This window comes from Gossypium hirsutum, chromosome D12 (assembly GCF_007990345.1).
Source record: "Gossypium hirsutum isolate 1008001.06 chromosome D12, Gossypium_hirsutum_v2.1, whole genome shotgun sequence".
NCBI classification, from domain to species: Eukaryota; Viridiplantae; Streptophyta; class Magnoliopsida; order Malvales; family Malvaceae; genus Gossypium; species Gossypium hirsutum.
In genome coordinates this window covers 25275848-25298161 of record NC_053448.1, presented here as the reverse complement: position 1 = coordinate 25298161, position 22314 = coordinate 25275848, and the positions used below count along the sequence as shown (strand labels likewise).

At 34.3% G+C, this 22314-nt stretch overlaps 1 protein-coding gene, 1 long non-coding RNA gene and 1 pseudogene across 2 annotated transcripts; all 3 read right to left on the bottom strand.

Annotated features, from left to right (window-relative positions):
* Nucleotides 1-5379: 5379 nt before the first annotated feature.
* LOC107945323 (uncharacterized) lies at nt 5380-9257 on the bottom strand. The gene is made up of 3 exons (XR_001696493.2): nt 8518-9257; nt 6354-6436; nt 5380-5639 (listed from the first exon to the last, which is right to left on the bottom strand). It is a non-coding gene; the product is annotated as an uncharacterized lncRNA (long non-coding RNA).
* A 1164-nt stretch (nt 9258-10421) lies between these two features.
* On the bottom strand, nt 10422-17599 carry LOC107945322 (probable sphingolipid transporter spinster homolog 2; annotated as a pseudogene).
* Nucleotides 17600-17713: 114 nt separating this feature from the next.
* On the bottom strand, nt 17714-21269 carry LOC107945321 (phosphoenolpyruvate carboxykinase (ATP) 1). The gene is made up of 12 exons (XM_016879279.2): nt 20771-21269; nt 20428-20618; nt 20203-20356; nt 20048-20132; nt 19850-19950; nt 19401-19699; nt 19105-19278; nt 18942-19007; nt 18648-18826; nt 18405-18574; nt 18156-18324; nt 17714-18035 (listed from the first exon to the last, which is right to left on the bottom strand). The coding sequence occupies exons 1-12, from the start codon at nt 21016-21018 to the stop codon at nt 17892-17894; spliced, it is 1980 nt and encodes a 659-aa protein (XP_016734768.2). The 5' UTR covers nt 21019-21269; the 3' UTR covers nt 17714-17891.
* Between the last annotated feature and the right edge of the window lie 1045 nt (nt 21270-22314).

Here is a 22314-nt window from a genome sequence, read left to right as displayed (position 1 = left end):
GTTAACTTTTACTGGAAACTGTCAACACCACCGTCGCACAATTATAGATCTGTTAACATTTAACTGTAATAACATAAAACCAAATAGGCCATAACATCATGATTAACATTTAAACCATTGTCAAAAGGAACGGTTATTAGGTTACTATTAAACGATTTAAACAGTCGAAATTTACTAAAATTAAAGCATGCATCTCATACAATTGCATCACCCAAGTATTTAAACCCGAGTTCGTATCACATAAGTGGCTTTGATACCACTGTTGGATCGCCGGCACCCCTATGGCACAGCGAAAAATAAAAATCCGGTGATCCTAACCAGGGATCCATGTGTGAGGAACGAATCGGGGTGAAAGAGGTTGCGAAATTACCTAATGTTTATTCAGAGTAGACAGCAACACCTCAACAACGAGTAGTCTGATCTGCTGTCGAACCAAACCGCAATCTATCGTGATTCCGGCCTCTACGTAATCCACCCAGTTGACTACAAATGGAAGGAATCCCCAAAACAGTTTTGAAAGTTGTTTTTCTTTGAAGGCTGCTAGATTCAAACAAAGAAAAACAGGATTATATATATTCTTTTGTTTTAGGGTTTTTTTTAAGAATTAAATAAATATAATAATATTTTAATCCGAAAATTATAATTACATTAATTATAATATAAGTTCGGTAAACCATATATTTATTTGAATTCTTATGCTAACCAAATTCATGTCCTCACTATACGTACAACAACCTTATACATAATGTGTTGGAAATTTGATTACCGAATTAAATTAATTCTATAATTAATTTAATTCAAGCGACCCCAAAAACAATACCAACTATGGTTTATTCTGTTCATTTCAACTATAGGGTGTGACCCTGTAGGTTCTTGTAACGTTAACAGTAACACTAGAACGATTCTAATGCTACGAACAATAAGTGGCATCTAGCAATGCATCATTGCTACCTAAGTCACAAGAGATCATGATTCGACATAACCTTTTTATGATTAACCTTTTATGCAATGATCCTTAAGTCCTTTATCTCTAGATTGGACACAAGTCATGGAATAGTCATACTTGCATTGTCCATTCCATGTTCCTTGATATCTTAAGCAGACTACGATGTACAAATAAGTATGACATCTAATATCAACTTATTTGAGCATGGCCATGCATTTTTAGTCTCACTTAATCAAGTGGCCTAAGATATTACTCCCATTATGTAGGAGGGACTTATCCTATATCGACCAACCATATCCCTCTACATAGATTATGGTATATCTAACATCAGTCTTTATAGAACAACCAGTTACGGTGTACGTTTGACTGTATCAAAATATACAACTCACGATGTTGGGATTATGATGATCTCAAGTCTGAGGATCATATAAATATTAATCATTATGAGTAATGTCGTGACAATTACATAATAATCCAAGAAACATACTCATAACGGGTCAGTCCAATATGTTGTTCTCTAACACACATATTCATGTAATGATTCTGACATTCCATATCAATGACAACTCTTTATCATCAATCAACTACACGTTAGTCTTAATGCATTATCGTTGTCCTATCCAACAATAATACTTGACTAAGGAACTTTTAAGAATAATCATATTATTCTCAGGACATTATTATAAAACAGTTTATTTATATACACAGAAAAGAAACTGAAATAATAATGGTAACGCCTTATATTAATAAACATGATAAATCAAGTATGTTATTACAACCATCTCATGATTGATCTTTGGGCATACTCTAACAGTATATACTTGTGGTACCAATGAGGGTACATTGGTTAGGCACTTAATAAGTTGATTTGGTATGTTTTTGGCTTAATTAATGTCATTTTGAATAGGTGTTTTGGTTGGTAAATGGATTACTTAGAATCTAAGTAAGCTTGAAATGGTAAACTTGTTGTTTAAGTCACTTTAGGTTCACACAGCTTGAGACACGGGCATGTGACTCAGCCGTGTGTGACACACGGTCATATGACATGGTCGTGTGTCCCCTATAGGTTTTAAGGCTCACAAGTTAGGCAGTTACACGACCTAACACACGGCCTGGCATACAGGCGTGTGAGGCTATTTCAAGTGTTACACGCCCTAGCATCGGGCGTGTGGCTTGGTCGTGTGACCCAACTCAGAGAGTTACATGGGCAAGGACACAGGTTGGGTACGGTCGTGTGTCCTTATTTTGAAGGTTACACGGCCTAGCTACACGGTCGTGTGACCCCTACAGTCTAAATTTTTTAATTTTTTCTAAATGTTTTCAATTTAGTCTCAGATTGTTTCTAAAGTATTTTTAGGGCCTCGAGGGCTCGATTAAGGGACGTTATTTATGTGATTAAATATAATTAGATTATGTTTGAATTAATGTATGAAATGAATGATTTAATGTTCTATTTGTACGATAATGCTTCGTAACCCTATTCCGATGACGGATACAGGTTAGGGGTGTTACACTACTTTTATGTCCACAAATAGGGGGGATGCAAGCGTTAAACTGGACCGACTATGGTGAATCTTTGAGAGAAAGGTTTGGGTCCAACACGTTCAGGAACCCCATGTCGGAGCTGGTCTCATTAAAGCAACAAGGCTCGATTGAGAGCTACCACAACTCTTTTGTAAGCATTTTAAATCAACTCAACTTATCTGAACCTTATGCCCTAGATATTTTTGTCAGCAACTTGAAGCATGAGCTAAGTCAATATTTATAACTATTTGAGCCTTAAACTTTAGTTGAAGGCTTTAAGTTAGCTAGGAAGGTAGAGTTTATTGTGAGTGACACTCCAAAGAGAGCTTTTCTTGTAGCCTCTAGTTCGGTAACTCATTTTGGATATTCATTGACACCATCTGTTGGTTCTGTTTCACTTCTACATGCTGAAACAAGCGCTATTTCAACCCATGGCTTTGTCAATACTTCCAATTCTTCGAAAGCCTCGTCCAAGGGAATTAACCCAGCATTGATAGCTGAACGGAAGCAAAAAGGTTTGTGCTTTTGGTGTGGAAATAAATACCACATGGGTCATAAGTGTGTCAAGGGCTAACTTTATCAAGTGTTGATAGACTCTCAGTTTGAGGACGAAGAGGATGATTTTCATTAATACACGAAGCAACTAGAGGAACCTTCAAGAGACGTGGAATAACCCTAGGAGCCTGTCCTGTCGTTACATGCCCTAAAACGGTCTCAAGGCCCTCTACCATAAGAATCATAGCTACTGTAGGAACCTGTAAAGCGATTGTGCTAATTGACTCGGGTAGTACCCATAACTTTATTGATGCAAAGATGGTGAGCAGATTATCTTTGCATTTGTGTCATCAGAAGCAGCTTAAGGTAATAATGGCAAATGGTAGAAACTTGATGACCAGAGGAACTTGTAGAAAAGTGAATTGGGAAGCTTAGGGATTTTGTTTTGTGATAGACTTTATGGTACTATCGGTGAAAGGGTGTGACATGGTCCTAGGAGTACAATGGCTATCATCTTTGGGGTCAATTACTTGGAACTTTGAGTTTCTGACAATGAGATTTTTGTTGGATCAGAAGGAGTGCACTTTGAAAGGGATCTTACTTGGGAGCATCCAGATCATGTCTGCGAGCCAGTCCTCTAAATTTCTAGCTCAGAATGGTCAAACTTTGAGTCCTTGCACTATGGTTATGACCTCCACAGCTCAAGTTTGTCTGATTGCAGCTCCTCCAATAACACATTTGGGTTTAAAGGCACTCCTTGATGAGTTTGCTGACATCTTCAGCACTCCTGTTGGTTTACCACCGAAAAGAGCACAAGACCACAAGATCCCTTTAAAGGACAAGAATATGATAGTTAAGCTTCGACTCTATAGATATCCAACAGTCCAACAGACTAAAATGGAGAAAATAATTTAATACATGTTAGCTACTGGTAGCATCAGAGATAGCACGAGTTCTTTTGCATCTCCCATAGTAATGGTGAAGAAAAAATGGTAGTTGGAAGCTCTGTGTGGACTACCGGTAACTCAATCAGTTGACCATTAAAGATAGGTTTCCTATCCCCATTATCAAAGAGCTATTAGATGAGCTAAGTCATGCCAGGGTCTTTTCTAAGTTGAACCTTAGATCGAGATATCACCAAATCAGAATGGATGAATCGGACATCCATAAAACGGCCTTCAAGTCCCATGAAGGGCATTACAAATTTTTAGTGATGCCATTTGGCCTCACGCCCCTTCAACCTTCCAATCCCTTATGAATGCTATTTTTAAACCATTACTAAGAAAAACAATTTTAGTTTTCTTTGACAACATTTTGGTATTCTCAACATCATGGGAAGAGCATCTATCACACCTCAGGACATTCTTTGAAAATTTGAGGCAACAGATACTTTTTGTAAAACAAAATAAATGTGCATTTGGGATAGAACAAGTGGAATACTTAGGCCATGTTATATCCAAAGGAACAATAGCAATAAACCAAGCCAAAATTGAATCTGTAATGAACTAGCTTATGCCAACCTGTACCAAGGACTTAAGAGGATTCTTGGGGCTGATTGGTTATTATAGGCGTTTCATCAAGAATTATGGGCTGCTGGCTCGACCCTTTGCCGATCTCTTAAAAAATGCTTGGAATTGGGTGATCCAGCGCTCAAAGCGTTCCAATAGCTTAAGGATTCCCTTTGTTCAGCACCTATGCTTACCCTTCCTGTAACACCCCGACCCGTGTTCATCACCGGATTAGAGTTACGAGGCATTACTGATCAAAACCCAACTCAGAAATTTTTTTTTCATAAACTATACTAACTCAACCACGAAATTCCATTCCATATATATATATATAAGCACATAACCAATTAAAATCAAACATGCATCATTAATCAAATTACATATACTAACCATGTTTCAAAATTTCAACCATATCATTATCATTTACCTAATCAAAATTTAATATCATTCAAATTCTTAAAACATTTCCAAACATATATGATTATATATCATAAATCAAGCATATATCCAAACATTTATTTGTACACATATTTCATTTCAATTTACTAACTATACTACATATTACAACATAGGTAATCTACCCTGTTTGGACAGCTCTTATTCATCAATTTGGACAGCATTTATATACCAAACAAGACAGCATTTTCACACCAAAATTTGGACAACATATATATACAACAATTTGGGCAGCATTTTTACACCAAAAATTGGACAGCATATATACAAAAATTTGAGCAGCATAAAAACAACAAATTGAGCAGCATTTTTTACACCAAAAATTGGACAGCATATATACAACAATTTGGGCAGCATAAATACAACAAATTGGGCAGCATTTAAGCATCAAAAATTGGACAGCATATATGCAACAAATTGAGCAGTATATATACAACAAATTGGGCAGCATTTAAGCATCAAAATAACATGAACATATACTACATTTTAGACCATTAAAGCATATGCATTAATACCAAATTCAAAACAAAAGAGATAAGCCATTTTCACATGGCTATTAATTACACCTACATACATTGGTTCCAAAATCAACATTTCCACTACGCTATACATGCCATTTATTCGAAAACAACTTAGTAAAGTACCAAAATATAAACGATAGTGTGACAAGCTTCACAGACGATCCCCGAACACGTAGCGATCACCAAAATCTATACATCAAAACAATTATCCAACACATTGTAAGCTAATTTAGCTTAGTAAGTTACAAGCAAATAAACTTTACAATTTAACTTGATATCTCAAATAATATTTAACCAATTCATACTACTAAATCATCTTACCTTTAGCTTACCATATCATAAGATAATTATTAACTTAATACTATGATTTAACTAAAATCAATATAATTACTCAACCATAAACATTTCTTCAAATTTAAATACAATGCCAAATACATTATGCATTTCATCATCATGTGATATAAAGAATTATCTTATATATTTGATTCCAAATATAATCACCACATAGGTTTAATACTTACAAAGCTCAACCTTGAATACAACCATAACAGTTATTACTCAAGAACTCCAAGTATTTACTCATTATACTAATCATGATTACTTAATAAGTCGAACACTCAATACTAATAGTTATTCGAAAATATTGAATAAGTTTACACACTTAGTGCTTAATAATCAATCTCGCACACTTAGTGCTTTACAATTAAACTCGCACACTTAGTGCTAATCTCATTATCATAAATTTTTATACCCGCACACTTAGTGTCAAAAGTCAACAACTCAATACATCTTATTTCAATAATTTTATCACTACATGTATATATATATACCATTCAATTCAGCATAATTACATAGATACTAAGATTATTTAAAACGATACAAAATATATGCTTAATAACTTACCTCGGATGTCGTCGACTAATAGATCGGCTACTCAACTACTTTCGATTTCCCCCGATCTAAATCTGATTTCTTGGTTTCTTAATCTAAAAATATTCAAATAAATCTCATTTAAACATATTTTCATTCAATTTAGTCTAAGAACACATAAATGGGAAAATTACATTTTTGCCCCTAACATTTCACATTTTTTACAATTTAGTCCCTATTTCACAAAATACAAAATAAACAAACTTTCATTGCACAATAGCTTGTCCGAATATGCACTAAGCTCATATAAGTCTATGCATGTCATTTATTTCACATTTTAGTCCCTCAATTCATTATTTTTGCAATTTAGCCTTAATTACTCAAAATCATCAAAAATTCAATTACAACATATGTTTATCCATTTCATATTTTTTATTTTCTATCATTTAACAACAAAATATCAAGCTTTCAACAATGGAAAAAGACAAAATCATCATCAAATTCAAAAATTCAAGCATGGGTCGAGTAGTATTCGAAGCAACCATCTCAAAAATATAAAAATCATTAAAAACTGAAATCGAAACATACCTCAAATTGCTTGAACAAGTGCCGAATACATAGCTTCCTTATTTCTTTTTCTTTTCTTTTTGTTTCGATTTGAAGAAAGATAAAAACATGGCTTTTTAAGTTATGTTTATTTAATATAACATTATATTATACTTTTATTATTTTAACTTTTGTATTTAATATATAAAAACTATATATTAACCATCATGCCATCCACTATCTTTATTATTGGCTAAATTACAACATAAAACCTCCAAATTATAAAGACAACAACAATTAGGCACTTTCATATTTAACCATCAAATTTTCATTTTACGCAATTAAACCCTTTTTTCTCAAATTAATCACACAAAAAATAAAATTAAATCACGAAACTTTCACACAATTAAATTCACACATCATAAACACAAAAATAATATTAAAATATTTTTCAGACTCGGATTTGTGGTCTCGAAACCACTGTTCCGATTAGGGTCAAAAATCGGGCTGTTACACTTCCAGACTTTCAGATAAAATTTTGTGTTGATACAAATGCTTCAAGTTTCAATGTGGGAGCTGTACTTTAGCAACAAGGGAAGCTAGTGGCATATTTTAGCAAAGGTCTGGGTGTGAGGCATCAAGCATTGTCGATCTACGAAAAAGAAATGCTAGCAGTACTATTGGCAGTAAGAAAATGGCATGCTTATTTGGTTGGGAGACATTTCAAGATTAGGATAGAGCACCAAAGCTTGAGGTTTTTGTCAGATCAACAGGCCATTACTCCATTTCAGCAAAAATGGGTGGGAAAAATGCTGGGATATGACTATGAAATTGTCTATAGGAAAAGATCTAATAATGTTGCAGCTAACTCCCTTTTTAGAAACAAGTCTCTCCTAGTGAGTCAAATATGGCAGCTAAATATTTCCACGGTGGTGTCTGAATTGTTGAATAAAGTTCGAGCACTTTATTCATCCGATAACCTACTACAAAAGCTGTGCGAAGAGGTTCAACAACCATCTTCTTAACATTCTAAATATATATGGGATAGGCGGTTTTTAAGAAGAAATGGGAGGATAGTGGTAGGGAAATATGAAGCAATCAAAAGGGGACTATTTCAACACTTTCATCCAAGTGCCATAGGGGTAATTTGGGTATCCAGGCTATAAGGAAAAGAATGTCATTAGTACTGTACTGGAAAGGACTAACTATGGACATCAAAAGTTGGGTTAAAAAGTGCTTTGTCTACCATAAGTGCAAAAATGAAATAGTAGCAAAACCGTGTCTGCTGCAACTACTACCTATAGTAAACAGAGCTTGGTCATCTATCAATATGGATTTTATTGAAGGACTTCCCAAGTCGAAGGGTAAGTCCGTCATCTAGGTAGTGGTGGATAGGCTCACCAAGACATGACACATTTTGGCTTTATCCCATCCATATACCACTTCGACCGTGGCTAAGAAATACATGACTCATATATTCAAGCTCCATGGACTACCTGATTAAACCATTTCAGACAAAGGTAGGGTGTTTATCAATTATTTTTGTCAAGACCTTTTCCACCATGCTGGTACGAAAGTGCAACTATCCACTGCTTACTATCCCAAATCAGATGGTCAAACTGAGGTTTTGAATAGGTGTCTTGAAGATTACCTTAGGTGCATGACAGGGGAGCATCCGAATGTATGGGTGAATTGGCTTCCAATGGCAGAATGGTGGTATAATTCCACTCACCACTCAGTCGTTGACACTATACCCTACGGGGCCTTGTATGGCCAACCTCTTCCTCACCACGTTCCCTACTTAGCTGATTCTTCCTTGGTGCCTAATGTGGACCGAAACCTACAATAGAGAGAGGCAGCCCGAAAAATGCTCCAATTCCATTTGAAGCGAGCTCAGAATCAAATGAAACAACAAGCAGATAAGCATAGAAGTGATAGAGAGTTCAAGGCAAGTGATTTGGTCTACTTGAGATTTCAGCCGTATAGGCAGCACTCAGAAAAATACTCAATCAAAAACTTTCCCCCAAGTACTTTGGACCCTTCCCAGTTGAAGCCCGAGTAGGGAAGGTAGCTTACAGACTTCAGCTTCCTTCTGGTTTGAGAGTACACCCCACGTTTCGTGTGTCTCATCTTAAGAAGCACGTTGGGTCCGCACCAGTTGAGGCAGCCTTACCTGTCATTGATGCTGAGGGAGTTTGGACTAAGGAACCAATTCGAGTGTTGGACAGACTTATTGTGAAGAGAGGCCATAACTTAGTCACGAAAATCCTGGTGAAATGGGCAAACTCATTTTCAAAAGATGCAACTTGGGAGTCTTTTGACCAGATCAAGAACAAGTTTCCTCATTTTAATCCTTAAGGACAAGGATATTTTGCAGGAAGGGAGTGGTTTATATGAGCTAAAATCTGAACAAAATAAAACAATGCGTATTTGGCTTGGAGCAAAACGGAGCGTTTCGACCTTAATGAAAACGATGCGTTTTAATCTTTTAAGTAACTGACGATTAGTTATTTTGGCAGGACAGTTGTCAATTGTTTGTTTTATTTCCTTTTAAATATTGTCTGGATGTAAGGAGAATAACGAGCAGTACAATTTTTATACAGTTTCCTCTCCTCCTCTAAGTTCTCTCTCTCTTCTTTTCTTCCTCTCAACCTTGTTTCTACAAATTTCTACATTCTGGTTTAACTCTTAACATTCAATTTAGAGAAAGATTCATTACTTAAACATTTTTTCTTTCAAATAATACTATATTTATAGCACATCATAATCTGGATGAAAAATTATAGTAAATATATTTATAAAAAATTTGAATAAAAATCAATGATAAAATTAATTGTTTAATATTTTAAGTTCAATTCACTTTATGATCAATTTTTATTGATTTATTATGTAAAAAGAAAAAACACCATATAAAAATATAATATAATTTGTATATGAGAGGATATTTTATTAATTTCATAATGAGTTAATATTTGGTTAACTCATGACACCAAATTAATAAAAAACTTGAAATAAGTAGACATTTAAAGATATCTCAGTAATTAGCAAAAAAATAAAAAATAAAATACTTTATTATTATATTAATTTTAATAAATTTAAAATCTCAAATCCACATTGTCACTCTTTTTATAGTATGGTATTTAACTTTATCAAGATTTTTTTTTAAATAATGTATTTAAATATTTAGGTTTACATATCAGCTTATGTATCTATTTACGAATTGTACCTAATTAAAACAATTATTCTAAATTAATTTTTTTATACTTAACACAAATTTTAATGAATAATTATGATTTAATATAATTAAATTAAACTTTTATTATTAAATAAATAAAAACCAAGACCCAAGCATTGGCGGGGTGATCAATGCTAGTTAATAGATAATTAAGACCCCCATAGGGGGGGGGGGAATGAAACAAATAAGTTATAGACATTGAAGAAATAGTCGGATTTTTTTTTCCTGCCAGAATTAAGTTCATTTCCAATGAGGAAAAAAGGTCCTTTTTTTCTCTTTTAGGAAATTAAAATGGAATTTTCAGCAAGTTTAGTCAGATATCAAACTGAAACACTAAAAAGAAGAAGACAGCAGTCTTCCTTGAATTGCAGCCATTACTTCAACCAACAAAGCAAATGAGGTTGATCAAATTTTGAAGCTCCAATCTAAATACCATTCACAATACAATCTGCAAATAATGTGCATGTGACAAAGATATTAGTTGATGCAGTAAGTTCCACAACATCAAATACCTTCGGTATCATCTCTTTCTTTTTCTCTGTACCTTCCCAGAGATCGACCTATATTGAAAGTTTATCTTCACATGATTCATTACACGCGATCTCACCGTCACGAATGCAGAATGCCTTTGTACATTGGGGGATGCAACCAAAATCTGTCATTTTGCTCCCATTACTGATTGCAGAGACTGCATGAAGACAAACTAACCTAAATAAATCTGCAACCTTCTTACAACTGGGAAAAATAACAGTTGCAACAATATATATATTTACATCTGATAGCCTGCATTTAGGTCTGAACTTAGGCTTCGTAAGAACTTTCATCCCCATTTCCATAAAGCAATGGTGTTCCATTGTCTACTGTGACTGTACAGACTTGACTTTCACTTCTGTCATTAGATGCATCGTCACTATGTAGAGAAACACCTGCCAAAGAGAAACAATAATAGTCTTTTTTAAAGTAACAAAGATATCGGAAAAGTTCAGGGTTTTTATCAGGCTATCATGTTTCGGTAAAGGAAATATAGCTGCATCATGCTTTATTTCTCAAGATAAAATGTTCTCCGATATCTTGACAAACAAATCACAAGTCCTTTTTTATTTTTATAAACAAATACGAACATATTATTAATCAGTATCACTTGGACGAGTCCTGCATCGTTGGTAGCTTTGAGTATATTTGCATGCTTAAAGGAGGTTTCACTACCTCAAAAAAAGAAATATATATATGTATATATATCATCAGATCTTCCAGAAACAATGTGAAGAACTTATAATTACTCACCTATAAACCAAATCCCAGCAGCAAGAAAGAGAATAGAAGTCAAAATAAGTGCACTTGCCCTCCAATTGTTAATATTATCCTGCTCCAAAACATCATCGCCAGTCACAAACAAGGCTCTAAAAAATATATATATACATAGATAGATTTATAGACATTTCATGGTTCATAAGAGCCTTAATTGAAACTGAAAGAAAATGAAGTATGTTCAAGTTCCTGCATCCAGTTCTCCTAAAGTGATTGTTAGACATGCTTTAAATAGAGATAAAAGGTAGGTAATAAGGCAAAGATAAAGGGTTTGCCATTTAACACAACAAAAAAATCCATTAGAAATGGGCAAATTAATTTTCCAGAATCTATATATAGTTTCATTTTCATACTTCACTAACTTGCTATGATTTCATTTATAAATTTATTCAACATTGAAATCTATGCAAGATCCAAGAATCAATTTTTCAACCTAAAACTTTTTAGTAGTTGATAGTATTTTTCGAAAATAGCGAGCTATATTGCTATGACTCTTCATCTTTCTTGAAGTATCCATGTCAGACATCTATATTTGATACATATCCAGACATGAGTACGAGGATATAATCCTCCAAAGACCCTCCAAATACATGGAAATCTTAAGAAAAAGAAATTTGAAAATATTCATATTGTACACGCATACCTGAGTCTAAAACACCCAAGTTTAAGTAATATGGATAGACGAGATATTGTGAATTTTGTTTCCCAAAAATTTGAAGGACAACTGCAAAGCATACTGCATTCTAATCGATTGAAAATTACGTTTAGAATTAAGAACATTTTAAAAGCTGAAAGATTTTGGAAATTGTGTTCAAAGTTAGCAGGAAAACTTTTTTCAAAGCAAAATACATGAAACAGCATATCGATGTAAATAAACATCTACCACATCAAAACACATGTGACTGTGCAAGCTCATATATATATTTTTAAAAAAGCACCTGGAGGACCCCCATAAGTGGTGAGGAAGGCACATCACCAAAGATGTGAATTGAGACGGTAGAGATGGCCATAGATAATGGTCTCAAACTTGGTTTGACACAATGGAGACTCACGTAATTCACTGGAGCCTGGAAAATCAATGTATGATGAGAAAGTAACACCATTAATATAGTAGAATTGGATAAATATTTCAAGATAATATTAGTCCAAAATCGAAAAATATTGCTCAAGCGTCAATGTATTCACTAAAGAGACAATAATGGATCAGAAAAGCTCTTTCTATTATTAAATAAAAAATGTAGTTCAACTTCCACAAAATATGCTATAGCTGCAGTGAAGCAAGTTGGTAAAACTCAAGGCATAACTTCCAATTAAATCCCCCTTTTGTATCTTTTACTGAATGAAGCTAGTTGAAAAAGGGGCAGAGAGTTACTACATCTCAAGAAATACAAGTACATAATAATTTGGAGAAAAATAATATCATAAATCTAACACACTCCAATTTTCTATTTTACCTGTGTTGCAAAAACAAAAAATTTCACCCAATGCGAAAAAAACTATGAAACCATACAAGCTCCTGAGACAGAAGGCAAGAAAGCAAAATATTGCACCCAGACACGTTGCCCCAGAAAGAAGCTGTTTTAGAAGAAAGTAAGCCATAAATAATGTTATAAACAGAAAGCAAAAATGAGACAAATTTCAGACTAAAATTCATAGCTGATTGTTAGTTTCAACTATGGAAATCACAAACATTAGTTTGTCTGTCTCTTTACCAGTTAAAGTCACTATCATGTTTTTCCTCCTTTTCTTTTTCTGGTTGCAATTTTTCTTTAGTAGTCTGGATTTAAATAAGTAATAGTGAAAGAGGTAATTTTACATTACCAAAATTCTATATCCATCTGTTATTTATTATTAATCAGAGGTTGTATTAGGCAAAATAACAAAGAATAACACTTAGTTTTTAATTAATTTCTCCAAAACTTACACTTTATTGACTTACTTTGTCATATCCAAACGAAAGGAAGTGAATGGATCTTTTTGTTCCAAATAAGCAAGTTAGAAAATACCATTCACATACAACATCATCAAGGAGAAATAAAACTCACAATAAAAGCTTTATATATCGAAGCACTCAAGCGATCTAGTATGAAGCCACCAGATAATGTTACTAAAATCCCACAAACAATTGTAATCCCTCCAAACATCATATCTGCATTCTCCTGCAAAAATCACAACTAAAATGATTACAGCACCGAACAGTAGGGAATAATAATTCTTTATGGTCTCAAAAAGAAAATCCTAAGAGTTTTCTATAGAAGGCAAGTAAGTTGTCAGAAACAGTTCATATGATTCATTGTGATGCCGAAAAGAAAATTCTAACAGGAAAAGATTTTGATAGAAAACATAGTGCATGTAATTCGTCAGAAATTGTACCATATGATAAATATTATAACCAGCCTTTGGCCCCCAATATGAGTATGCTCCAATGATGAAGTTGTATGCTATGTAACCTGCTGGAGAAAATGTTAGTAGTCATTCTTTACAAGCCAAAACAATCACACATGAAACAAACTTAGCTACAAAGAATTAATAAGAAAATAAAAATCACATATTTTATAGATTGTCTTGGAAATATCCAAGAGAAAAATCGTGACCGAAAAAGAAAAACTCATGTAGCATCTTATTGGATTTTGTTTTCTAAGAGCATTTCTGAAATAGATGTTAAGGGTGCCAAGAAAAATACCAAAAATATTTACAGCATAAACTTTGTCCACCAAAAGCGCTTTCATATCTTTTGCAAACTGAGAAAATTGATTCAAGATATTGTGAATGTTTACTGACCTGCCAAAGAAATGTTTCAGTCCTTAATCATGATATGGAATGGAATGAATCATAAATATTATTAACATATAGAGAAAGTTTTTATACATCCATAAAATTAATCTTATTTTATGTGTGTTTTTACAGGATGCAATATAGTTGTTTCAACCAAAGCCACATAAACCACTTTCAAAACTACATCAATCAGCCTATTTCCTGCAGCCTGCATTTTACATGTGCTCAGATTTTCATTATCTCCCAAGTCATAGCTGTAATTCCCACATTTCCCACTTTCTGACTAGAGGCCTATTGTTCCTGTTGGGTACCGTATGGAGAAGGATGGTGACCCAAATGTGTCCAACATTCTTCATGCAACTAGAATCCTAAAGCCTTACTACCTAATTATAGTTCCTTTAATCTTTCTTCTTTGATGACTCTTCTCTAATTTCTTTTGTAAAATTTCTGATTGCGAATAAAGGTTTGTGAGTAAACATTATTTGGAACCAGCTTGCACCATTATAAGGAATGCTGTTGCAATAGAAAGCAGGACTTAACAACTCACTTTGAAGTTTTCTTGAATTCATCTACACTCATACTGTCAGCTCCAACCAAAATATGATCATGTAATTTTGATGCCTCTGAATCTGCAACTATGATAGGCTAGACTTAAAATAACATGAGTTCCTTAGAGAAAAAAAGGAAACTTAACTGCTGGTAGGCCAGCTTATTACAAGAAACAAACTTATGAATCATTTTGCTTCTTCTTTTTTTTTTTTTTTGTTCGATTCTAAGTAATGTGTATGTGAAAATTTTCTGGTCTAATTTTGACTGAAACCATAAGTTTTAGTTGAGTTCTGTTTAGGTTTAGAAACCCACCCTTTTGTTTCAGTTTAAATCAAAATCAACTACATTCTGCTTGATTTCAGTTAGCAACAAGTTAAACCAACCAAATTACATGCACGCCCTAATGATCACCATATTTGCATTAGTGATTATACATGCTAGAAGGTGGTTTAAATATTTAGTCACAAGTGAAATGACATTTATGGGAACAACAAACTACAGGTGTTGGAACTAGAGTATAAAAACCTTAAGTTTCTTTGGATGATATGAATAAAAAGATTATGCAAGAACATTAGGAGTTAAACAGTCACAGAAGTTCTTTGATTTAATCTATTTTATCTGAAAAATGCTTCCCTTTTTAGTTCTCTTTCAATTTGTCTGATTTTGCTAAAAACAAGCTCTTTTACTTGTTAAAGGGAGGACCTAAGACTTCCTTTCTAGTCTGTCCATTCATATTCAAATATTTACTGTGACATACACGCATAGCATGTGTTTCTCACCCCACTATTGCAAGCAACTTGTCACTAAATAGTGGAACCAGTTGATACAAAAAGAAGAATGATAAGGAACATGTACCATCAATTACAGAAGAAACTGTCTCAATAAATTTAAACACTTTCTTTGATCCAACAGGACAGAAACTTATTATTTAAAGTTCAGTAATGCAGATGTTCAACACTTAAATTGTTGTGAGATAATAAGACATAAAACTCTGGAATGCAGACGACGCATATAAACAAATACCTTTCAACTGTAATGGTTCAAACGCAAAGCCAAAAACCGCGAATGGAAGCATTAATAATGCCTCTCCCCAGAAAGCATAGCGCCAGTTAAACTGGCTCCCAACCTATATGATAAGCAGACAGTTTATGATTAATCATCAAGCATCCTGCAGACTATCTAGACAATACAGAGGGAACCACCAAGTGATATGGTCTAGGAATCACTTCCTCAACGTAAAAGCAACAGTTATAGTTAGTGAGAAAAAAAAGGAAGGGATATACAAACTTACAAATCCACCATAAACATATCCAACAGCAATTCCTGTAGGTATGCAGATATAAAACATCGCAAGCCAGGCTGTTTTCTGGAGTATTACAGTGGATTATCATGATCGTGTAGTCCGGGCATGAAGATATAGTTCTGAAGTTAAAGAATAAATAAAATAAATGAACCTGAGAAACGGGAGCACTGTCGTCAATAAATGGAGCTGCAAGACTTATGAAGGAAGCTTCCCCAACACCAACCAACCTAAAACATCAAAGACAGAGCAACAATTAAAAAACAAACACACACAAACAAAAAAAAAAGGTACAATGTAGCATAAGAAACTAGTTTAGTAAGATTGAACTACAACCAATTCCCAGAGTGTATTGAGAATGCTACACTTACATGCGGCATATTGCAATAAACCAAAAGGAAAATGCACTACCACATCCAGCTGCAGCTAAGGTCCAAACAGATAATCCAACTCCAATAAGCCTAAAAGGATGGTGGCTGAAATCATATAAATCAACTAACATTATCAACCAAATTGACATGTAATTAACAGCCAAAAATACAACGGTAGCTAAACAATCAAAACAATAAGATTTAAGTAGTATTTAACATCGCAGTGCTACTAACAAAAATGCCAGTTTGAAATTTTTGAAAATTTTTAAAGGTACAGAATGAAAAGAACCATGAAAGGTAATTCACCTCTTTGTTAAAGAGGCAAATATTGGGGACGCCACAAGAAGTCCGACCATGAATGCAGATGATAAGAGACCATCTTGAAAGTTAGTCAAGTCAAACTCCCCCCTGCAAGCAAACATCTTTCAGCAAGACAATTAAAACAAATACTAAGCAATAAACAAGATCTTACGAAAGCTGAATGTGCGCAGCAAAACAAACAAACAATGTTAAGTGAAATCTTACTGAATTCCACTACCAGATGTGCAAATTCCCTTGTCATCACAAGTCCTAATACTCCCATTCACACCATTACTCGCTATTACTCCTTGATCAACATAATTTATCATGTTAATTACACAAAATAGAATCAATAACCTGCAAAATAATAATAATAATAATAATATAAATCAGGAATTAACATCTCTATTAAAACAAAAAAATAAAAGAGACAACTGAAAGAAGTTCAACCTAGACCTAACTCTTCTTTCATAAACCCAAACTGCATTCAGAATCAGCCTTAACAAGCAATTGAATTCAGCTAAATTGAAGAACAAGCATAATTTCCGGATAAAACAGTTTAATAAAGATTTTTTTTTTTTAAACAAAGGAAGAATACCTCTCGGGAGTGAACCAGGAAGGAGTAGCAGGAGGATCCTTGGTAATGGAAGAGGAAGAAAGACCCATTTCTTCTGGCGGAGCAGCAAAAACCTGCCTTTTTCTCTTCTTTTGGAGATGCTGACGGTAGTAACACAATGGCATCGTAAAAATAATGGCTTCTATATTTATAGTTTTACATTCTTTTTTTATTATTATTAAAAATTAAATTAAAATAATTGATTGACGTTTACATCTCTTTTCGTTTCGTTGGTTACGCAATCAAGCTCTACTTGACACCCACCACGCAACGTTTGCTTTTCTGTTCTCTGTTTTTTTCTGTTTCCTTCTTAAAATTAATTTTCATGATTTTTAAAAAATTTTGCATTAAAATTATGAAAGAGTAAATACCACTAATCTTTAATTATAAATATCATAGTAAATTGAACTATTATTATTAAGATGTGACTTATATTCAAGCTTTTAGTTCCACATGTAAAGAAACCATTTTACATAAGAATTAAACTCAGGACTACATTTAATATTGCAAACAAAAACCCTTATTTGTGTCACTTTCCATCAGTTTATTCGCAACGTTATTGGTTCTTGAATTAAAAGTTTGGACCGGCTGCTAAGATCTCTTGAGTCAGCTTGGTGTCCTTGCCAATCTTGTAATTTGTGAAGGTCTCAAAGTTGTTCTTGAACAGACAACCTAATTTCAACAATGTGTTTTTGTATGCCTTCTTGTCACCCCACTGCAATCCATGAATCAAAATACATCAGCATTCAGAGACAATTCAAGCTATCATCACTAATAAAGAATAAGGTAGGGCCAACATTATGCTCTACAAGGTTGAAGAACGGATATAGCTTACAGTGTTCTCTGGACGCAGGATTTCCGAAGGCACTCCCTCGATCTCAGTGGGGATCTCTAGCCCGAACACATCGATTTTCTCATAAGTTGCATTCAAGAGGCTACCGGAGTGAATAGCATCGATGATTTTTCGGGTGTAGGCTAATTTGATACGGTTTCCAGAGCCATAGCTGTAAAAGAAAATCAACAGTTCCAGGAATTAGTGTTGGATGTTATCCCAAAAAAGGGTTTCCAATAAAAAGCAATTTACCTTCCACCAGACCAGCCGGTGTTGACAAGCCATCCTGTTGCTCCATGCTTTTGCATTTTCTCAGCAAGCATGGCTGCATACTTTGTAGGATGCAACATGATAAATGCTGCCCCAAAGCAAGCTGAGAATGTAGCTGTCGGCTCCTTAATACCATCTTCTGTGCCAGCCACCTATATGGTTATGCATCATCATCAGACAAGTTCAGGGGCTTCAAGCCTTTTTTAGTTGGGCATGGAAACGTACCAGAGCGGTGTAGCCACTAATGAAATGGTACATGGTTTGTGCCAGGTTCAGCTTGCTCACAGGCGGAAGGACACCGAAGGCATCGCATGCCAAAAGGATGACATTCTTTGGGTGTGGTCCAATGCACGGTAACTTGGCATTGGGAATGTATTCGATAGGATATGCTGCTCGAGTGTTCTCTGCAAGAAATGGAAATGGTTGTAATATGATGTGTAAAAATGATTTCCCTGCCAAATTGTTTGACATCAAGGAATTTTCTTTTTTTCACTCCCAAATTGTTCATAATATATATACCTGTAACCGATTTATCCCCGTACTCAACCTCTCTTATATGTTCATCAAACACTACATTTTCCAAAACTGCAGAAACAAAGGAATTAAAAGAATGAAACCAAGCACCACAACTGTATTCCAGTAAAACATAGCCTGGAAAAAAAAGAGCACAAAGAATTTTCACCAGTGCCAAACTTAATGGCGTTCCAGATATCAGGCTCCTTCTCCCTGGAAAGATCAATGCACTTGGCATAGCAACCTCCTTCAATGTTTGACACGCCATAGTCACTCCAACAGTGCTCATCATCTCCGATCAGATACCGGTTGTGATCAGTAGACAGCGTAGTCTTGCCAGTACCTATTAAGAAAGTTATCCAACTAAACACATGAGTGACTTAAATCCTTTTCTTCCAAAACAAGTTTATTAAGGCTTCAAGAACAAAGTAAGGACTAAGACCTTGAACCGATGACACTACATACCTGACAGTCCGAAGAAGAGGGCAACATCTCCATCTATTCCCATATTGCAGCCAGAATGCAAGGAGAGGATTTGACGCTTAGGCATGAGATAATGCATGACACTGAAAAGACCCTTCTTCATCTCCCCGGCATATTGAGTGCCAAGGATGACCATTTCCTTCCTAGCAAGATTAAGGTCTATGCTAGTGGAAGATGTCATGTAGTGTGTATAACGATTACAAGGGAACTGTCCGGCGTTGTATATGGTGAAGTCCGGAGTACCGAAATTCTCCAGCTCTTCATCAGTGGGTCGGATACACCTGCCAACCACCCCACAATTCATCCATTTCTACACTAGAGCTTTTACCAACCTTTTCTATCTTAATTCCTCCATGGGGTTCTTCTATTTGAATCATAGAACTCAACAAATGATGCACATATATTTTTTAAATTTCTTAGCTTTTACTTACATGTTGTGCATGAACAATGAATGATAAGCTCTAGCAGAGACAATCCGTACTTTAATTCTGTTCTGTGGATCCCAGTTTAGGAATTGATCATTCACAAAAACCTGGATAATCATATACATCCAATTACCATCAATCAGATTTCATTACAGTTATTATTATTAAATGAAATAAAGTTTTAAAAGAAAAAAAAAAGTTGACCTTGTCGAGGGAATTCAAGTAATCAACAGCTCTTTCCCTGTTAACAAGAAAGGTATGCTCGTCCATCTCAATGTTGGGTGAGCCCCTGCCATGCAATTCCCCTCAATTGTTCCTTCAATTTTTCTATAATTCATTACAGTTATACATACACTTACCTTCCCCACCAAAGCTCATTTTGGGTGGTGTCATCCATAACAACCCTCTTATCTCTCGGAGACCGCCCCGTCTTGGCTCCTGACAAGGTGGCTAATGCACCTGACGACGTGATAAAAGACCCTTTCTCATACTTTACAGCCTGCTCGTACAACTCTGCACACAAACAATACCCATTTTTTTTTTACATAACGTTATGTTACTTTATCATGTGATGTTATGTATACCTGCAGGGGAGAGGTTGTATAAAACATGGGTGAATTTCAAAGAACTGTCGTCACTGACGCTGATGGCGGGTGCTTCCACGTGGTGGTGGTGGCGGTGCGCCACATGCTCCACCGCTTGACTACTCTTCGCTGCTGGATCTCCCCTTACCACCTTGGGGCCTGTCCCTCTCGTCAGCGACGCCAAAGATGCACTGTTTAAAAACTCAATTAAAAACAAAATCACTGATCGCTGTGTGTCCCCCTAAGATGATCTTCATATTACTACTATTTTTTAAATAACCATCTTAATTCTTTAGGATGATAAGAAAATAATTTAAGTGTTGGAGAGCAGTTGCATGAGTACCTGATGGACTGAAGCTGCTGCCTGCGGCGCTCGTCGTCGGGCAAGCTAGCGAAGGCACCCTGGTTCCCTTCGAGAGGCGTAGTTGGCGCAGATCTCTTCTTTTGCAAAAAGTGAAGCTCATCAATAGTCTGAGCCTTAACGCCTTTTGCACTATCATCGTGACACATCCCGTTTCCCTGCTTATCATCCGTAACAATCTTCGCCAACGGCTTCCTTGCCATTGGCAATCCGGTTCCGTTTGCCGCCATATCTTGTTCTTTCTAAAAACAAAGTGACAATAAAGAAATACAGTAAGACTTTTGTTTTGCAGTGTTATCCAGTATGTCTCCGAAACAATCGCTTTTGGTGTTGTAAAAAGAAGCAAAAGAAATGAAAGGAAAAGAAAACGAGTGAGAAGTGAATTGGAGTTTTCAAAGTTGAAATTGAGCGCCAAAGCCAAGGTTGATGAGAAAGGAAGGGGAGGAGGAGTCCAATTTAAAGGGTTCAGTAGGGTAGGGGTTAACTAAAGAAAAGGGTTAGAGTTGATTATGGTTAAATCCTTATTCAAATTTACCAGTAGAATTACAAGTATACAACCTAGTACAAAGCAGATAAAAGATCCAACTGGATTAGAAACAGTCAATTCAGCTGGTTCCTTCCCACACACGCACACAGACCTGTAACTGGTTTGTTTGTTTGTTTGTTTTTGTTTGGTATGATCACTCGTTTTGTCCTTTAGAGCACGTTTGGTTCGCTGTATTGGATTAGAGGTGTATTGGATTGGATTAGAGGTGTAATGGAATAGAGGTGTAATAGCAAATCAACTGTTTGGTTGAATGTAATGGAATAGAGGCGTAATAGTAAAACTGTGTTTGGTTGAATGTAATAGAGGTGTAATAGTATAATGGAGAAAACTAAAATGACCAGAATACCCTTACCATAAATTTGTTTTGGTAAATGATTATTGTTATTGTTATTTAAATTTTAATAAGATTATTTATTATCAAAAATAAATAATTTAATCATATTTAAACATAATTATTATTTAATATATTTTAATTAAAATATATAATTTAATAAAATTCTTAATAATTAGCAGAAATTTGTTTTGGTAAATTATTTTATTTAAATTTTAATAAGATTAATATCAATAATAAATAATTTAATCATATTTAAACATAATTATTATTAAATATATTTTAATTAAAATATATAATTTAATAAAATTCTTAATAATTAATATTCTTATATGAATTTACTCAAACCATAATATATGATACTGTAAAATATAAAATAACATAATTATTATTAAATATAATATAATTAAAATATATAATTTAATAAAATTCTTAATAATTAATATTCTTATATGAATTTACTCAAATCATAATATATGATTATAACTAATATGATTTAATTAAATATATGATTTAATAAAATTTAAAATTATTATAACTAATATGATTATAGTTTATGAATTTGTATAATTTAAAATAATAATTATTACATATAATTTAATAATAATATATAATTTCATAAAATTCTTGATAATAAAAATTTTCTTA

What these genes read in the sequence shown, in the direction of transcription:
- LOC107945321 (XM_016879279.2), bottom strand. Translation starts at nt 21,018, where the DNA reads ATGGCGGCAAACGGAACCGGATTGCCAATGGCAAGGAAGCCGTTGGCG. An exon ending in TCATTGTTCATGCACAACAT is followed by an intron (nt 19,700 to 19,849) that starts GTAAGTAAAAGC and finishes GGTGGTTGGCAG; the next exon opens with GTGTATCCGACCCACTGATG. An exon ending in CCTCTTCTTCGGACTGTCAG is followed by an intron (nt 19,279 to 19,400) that starts GTATGTAGTGTC and finishes CTTTCTTAATAG; the next exon opens with GTACTGGCAAGACTACGCTG.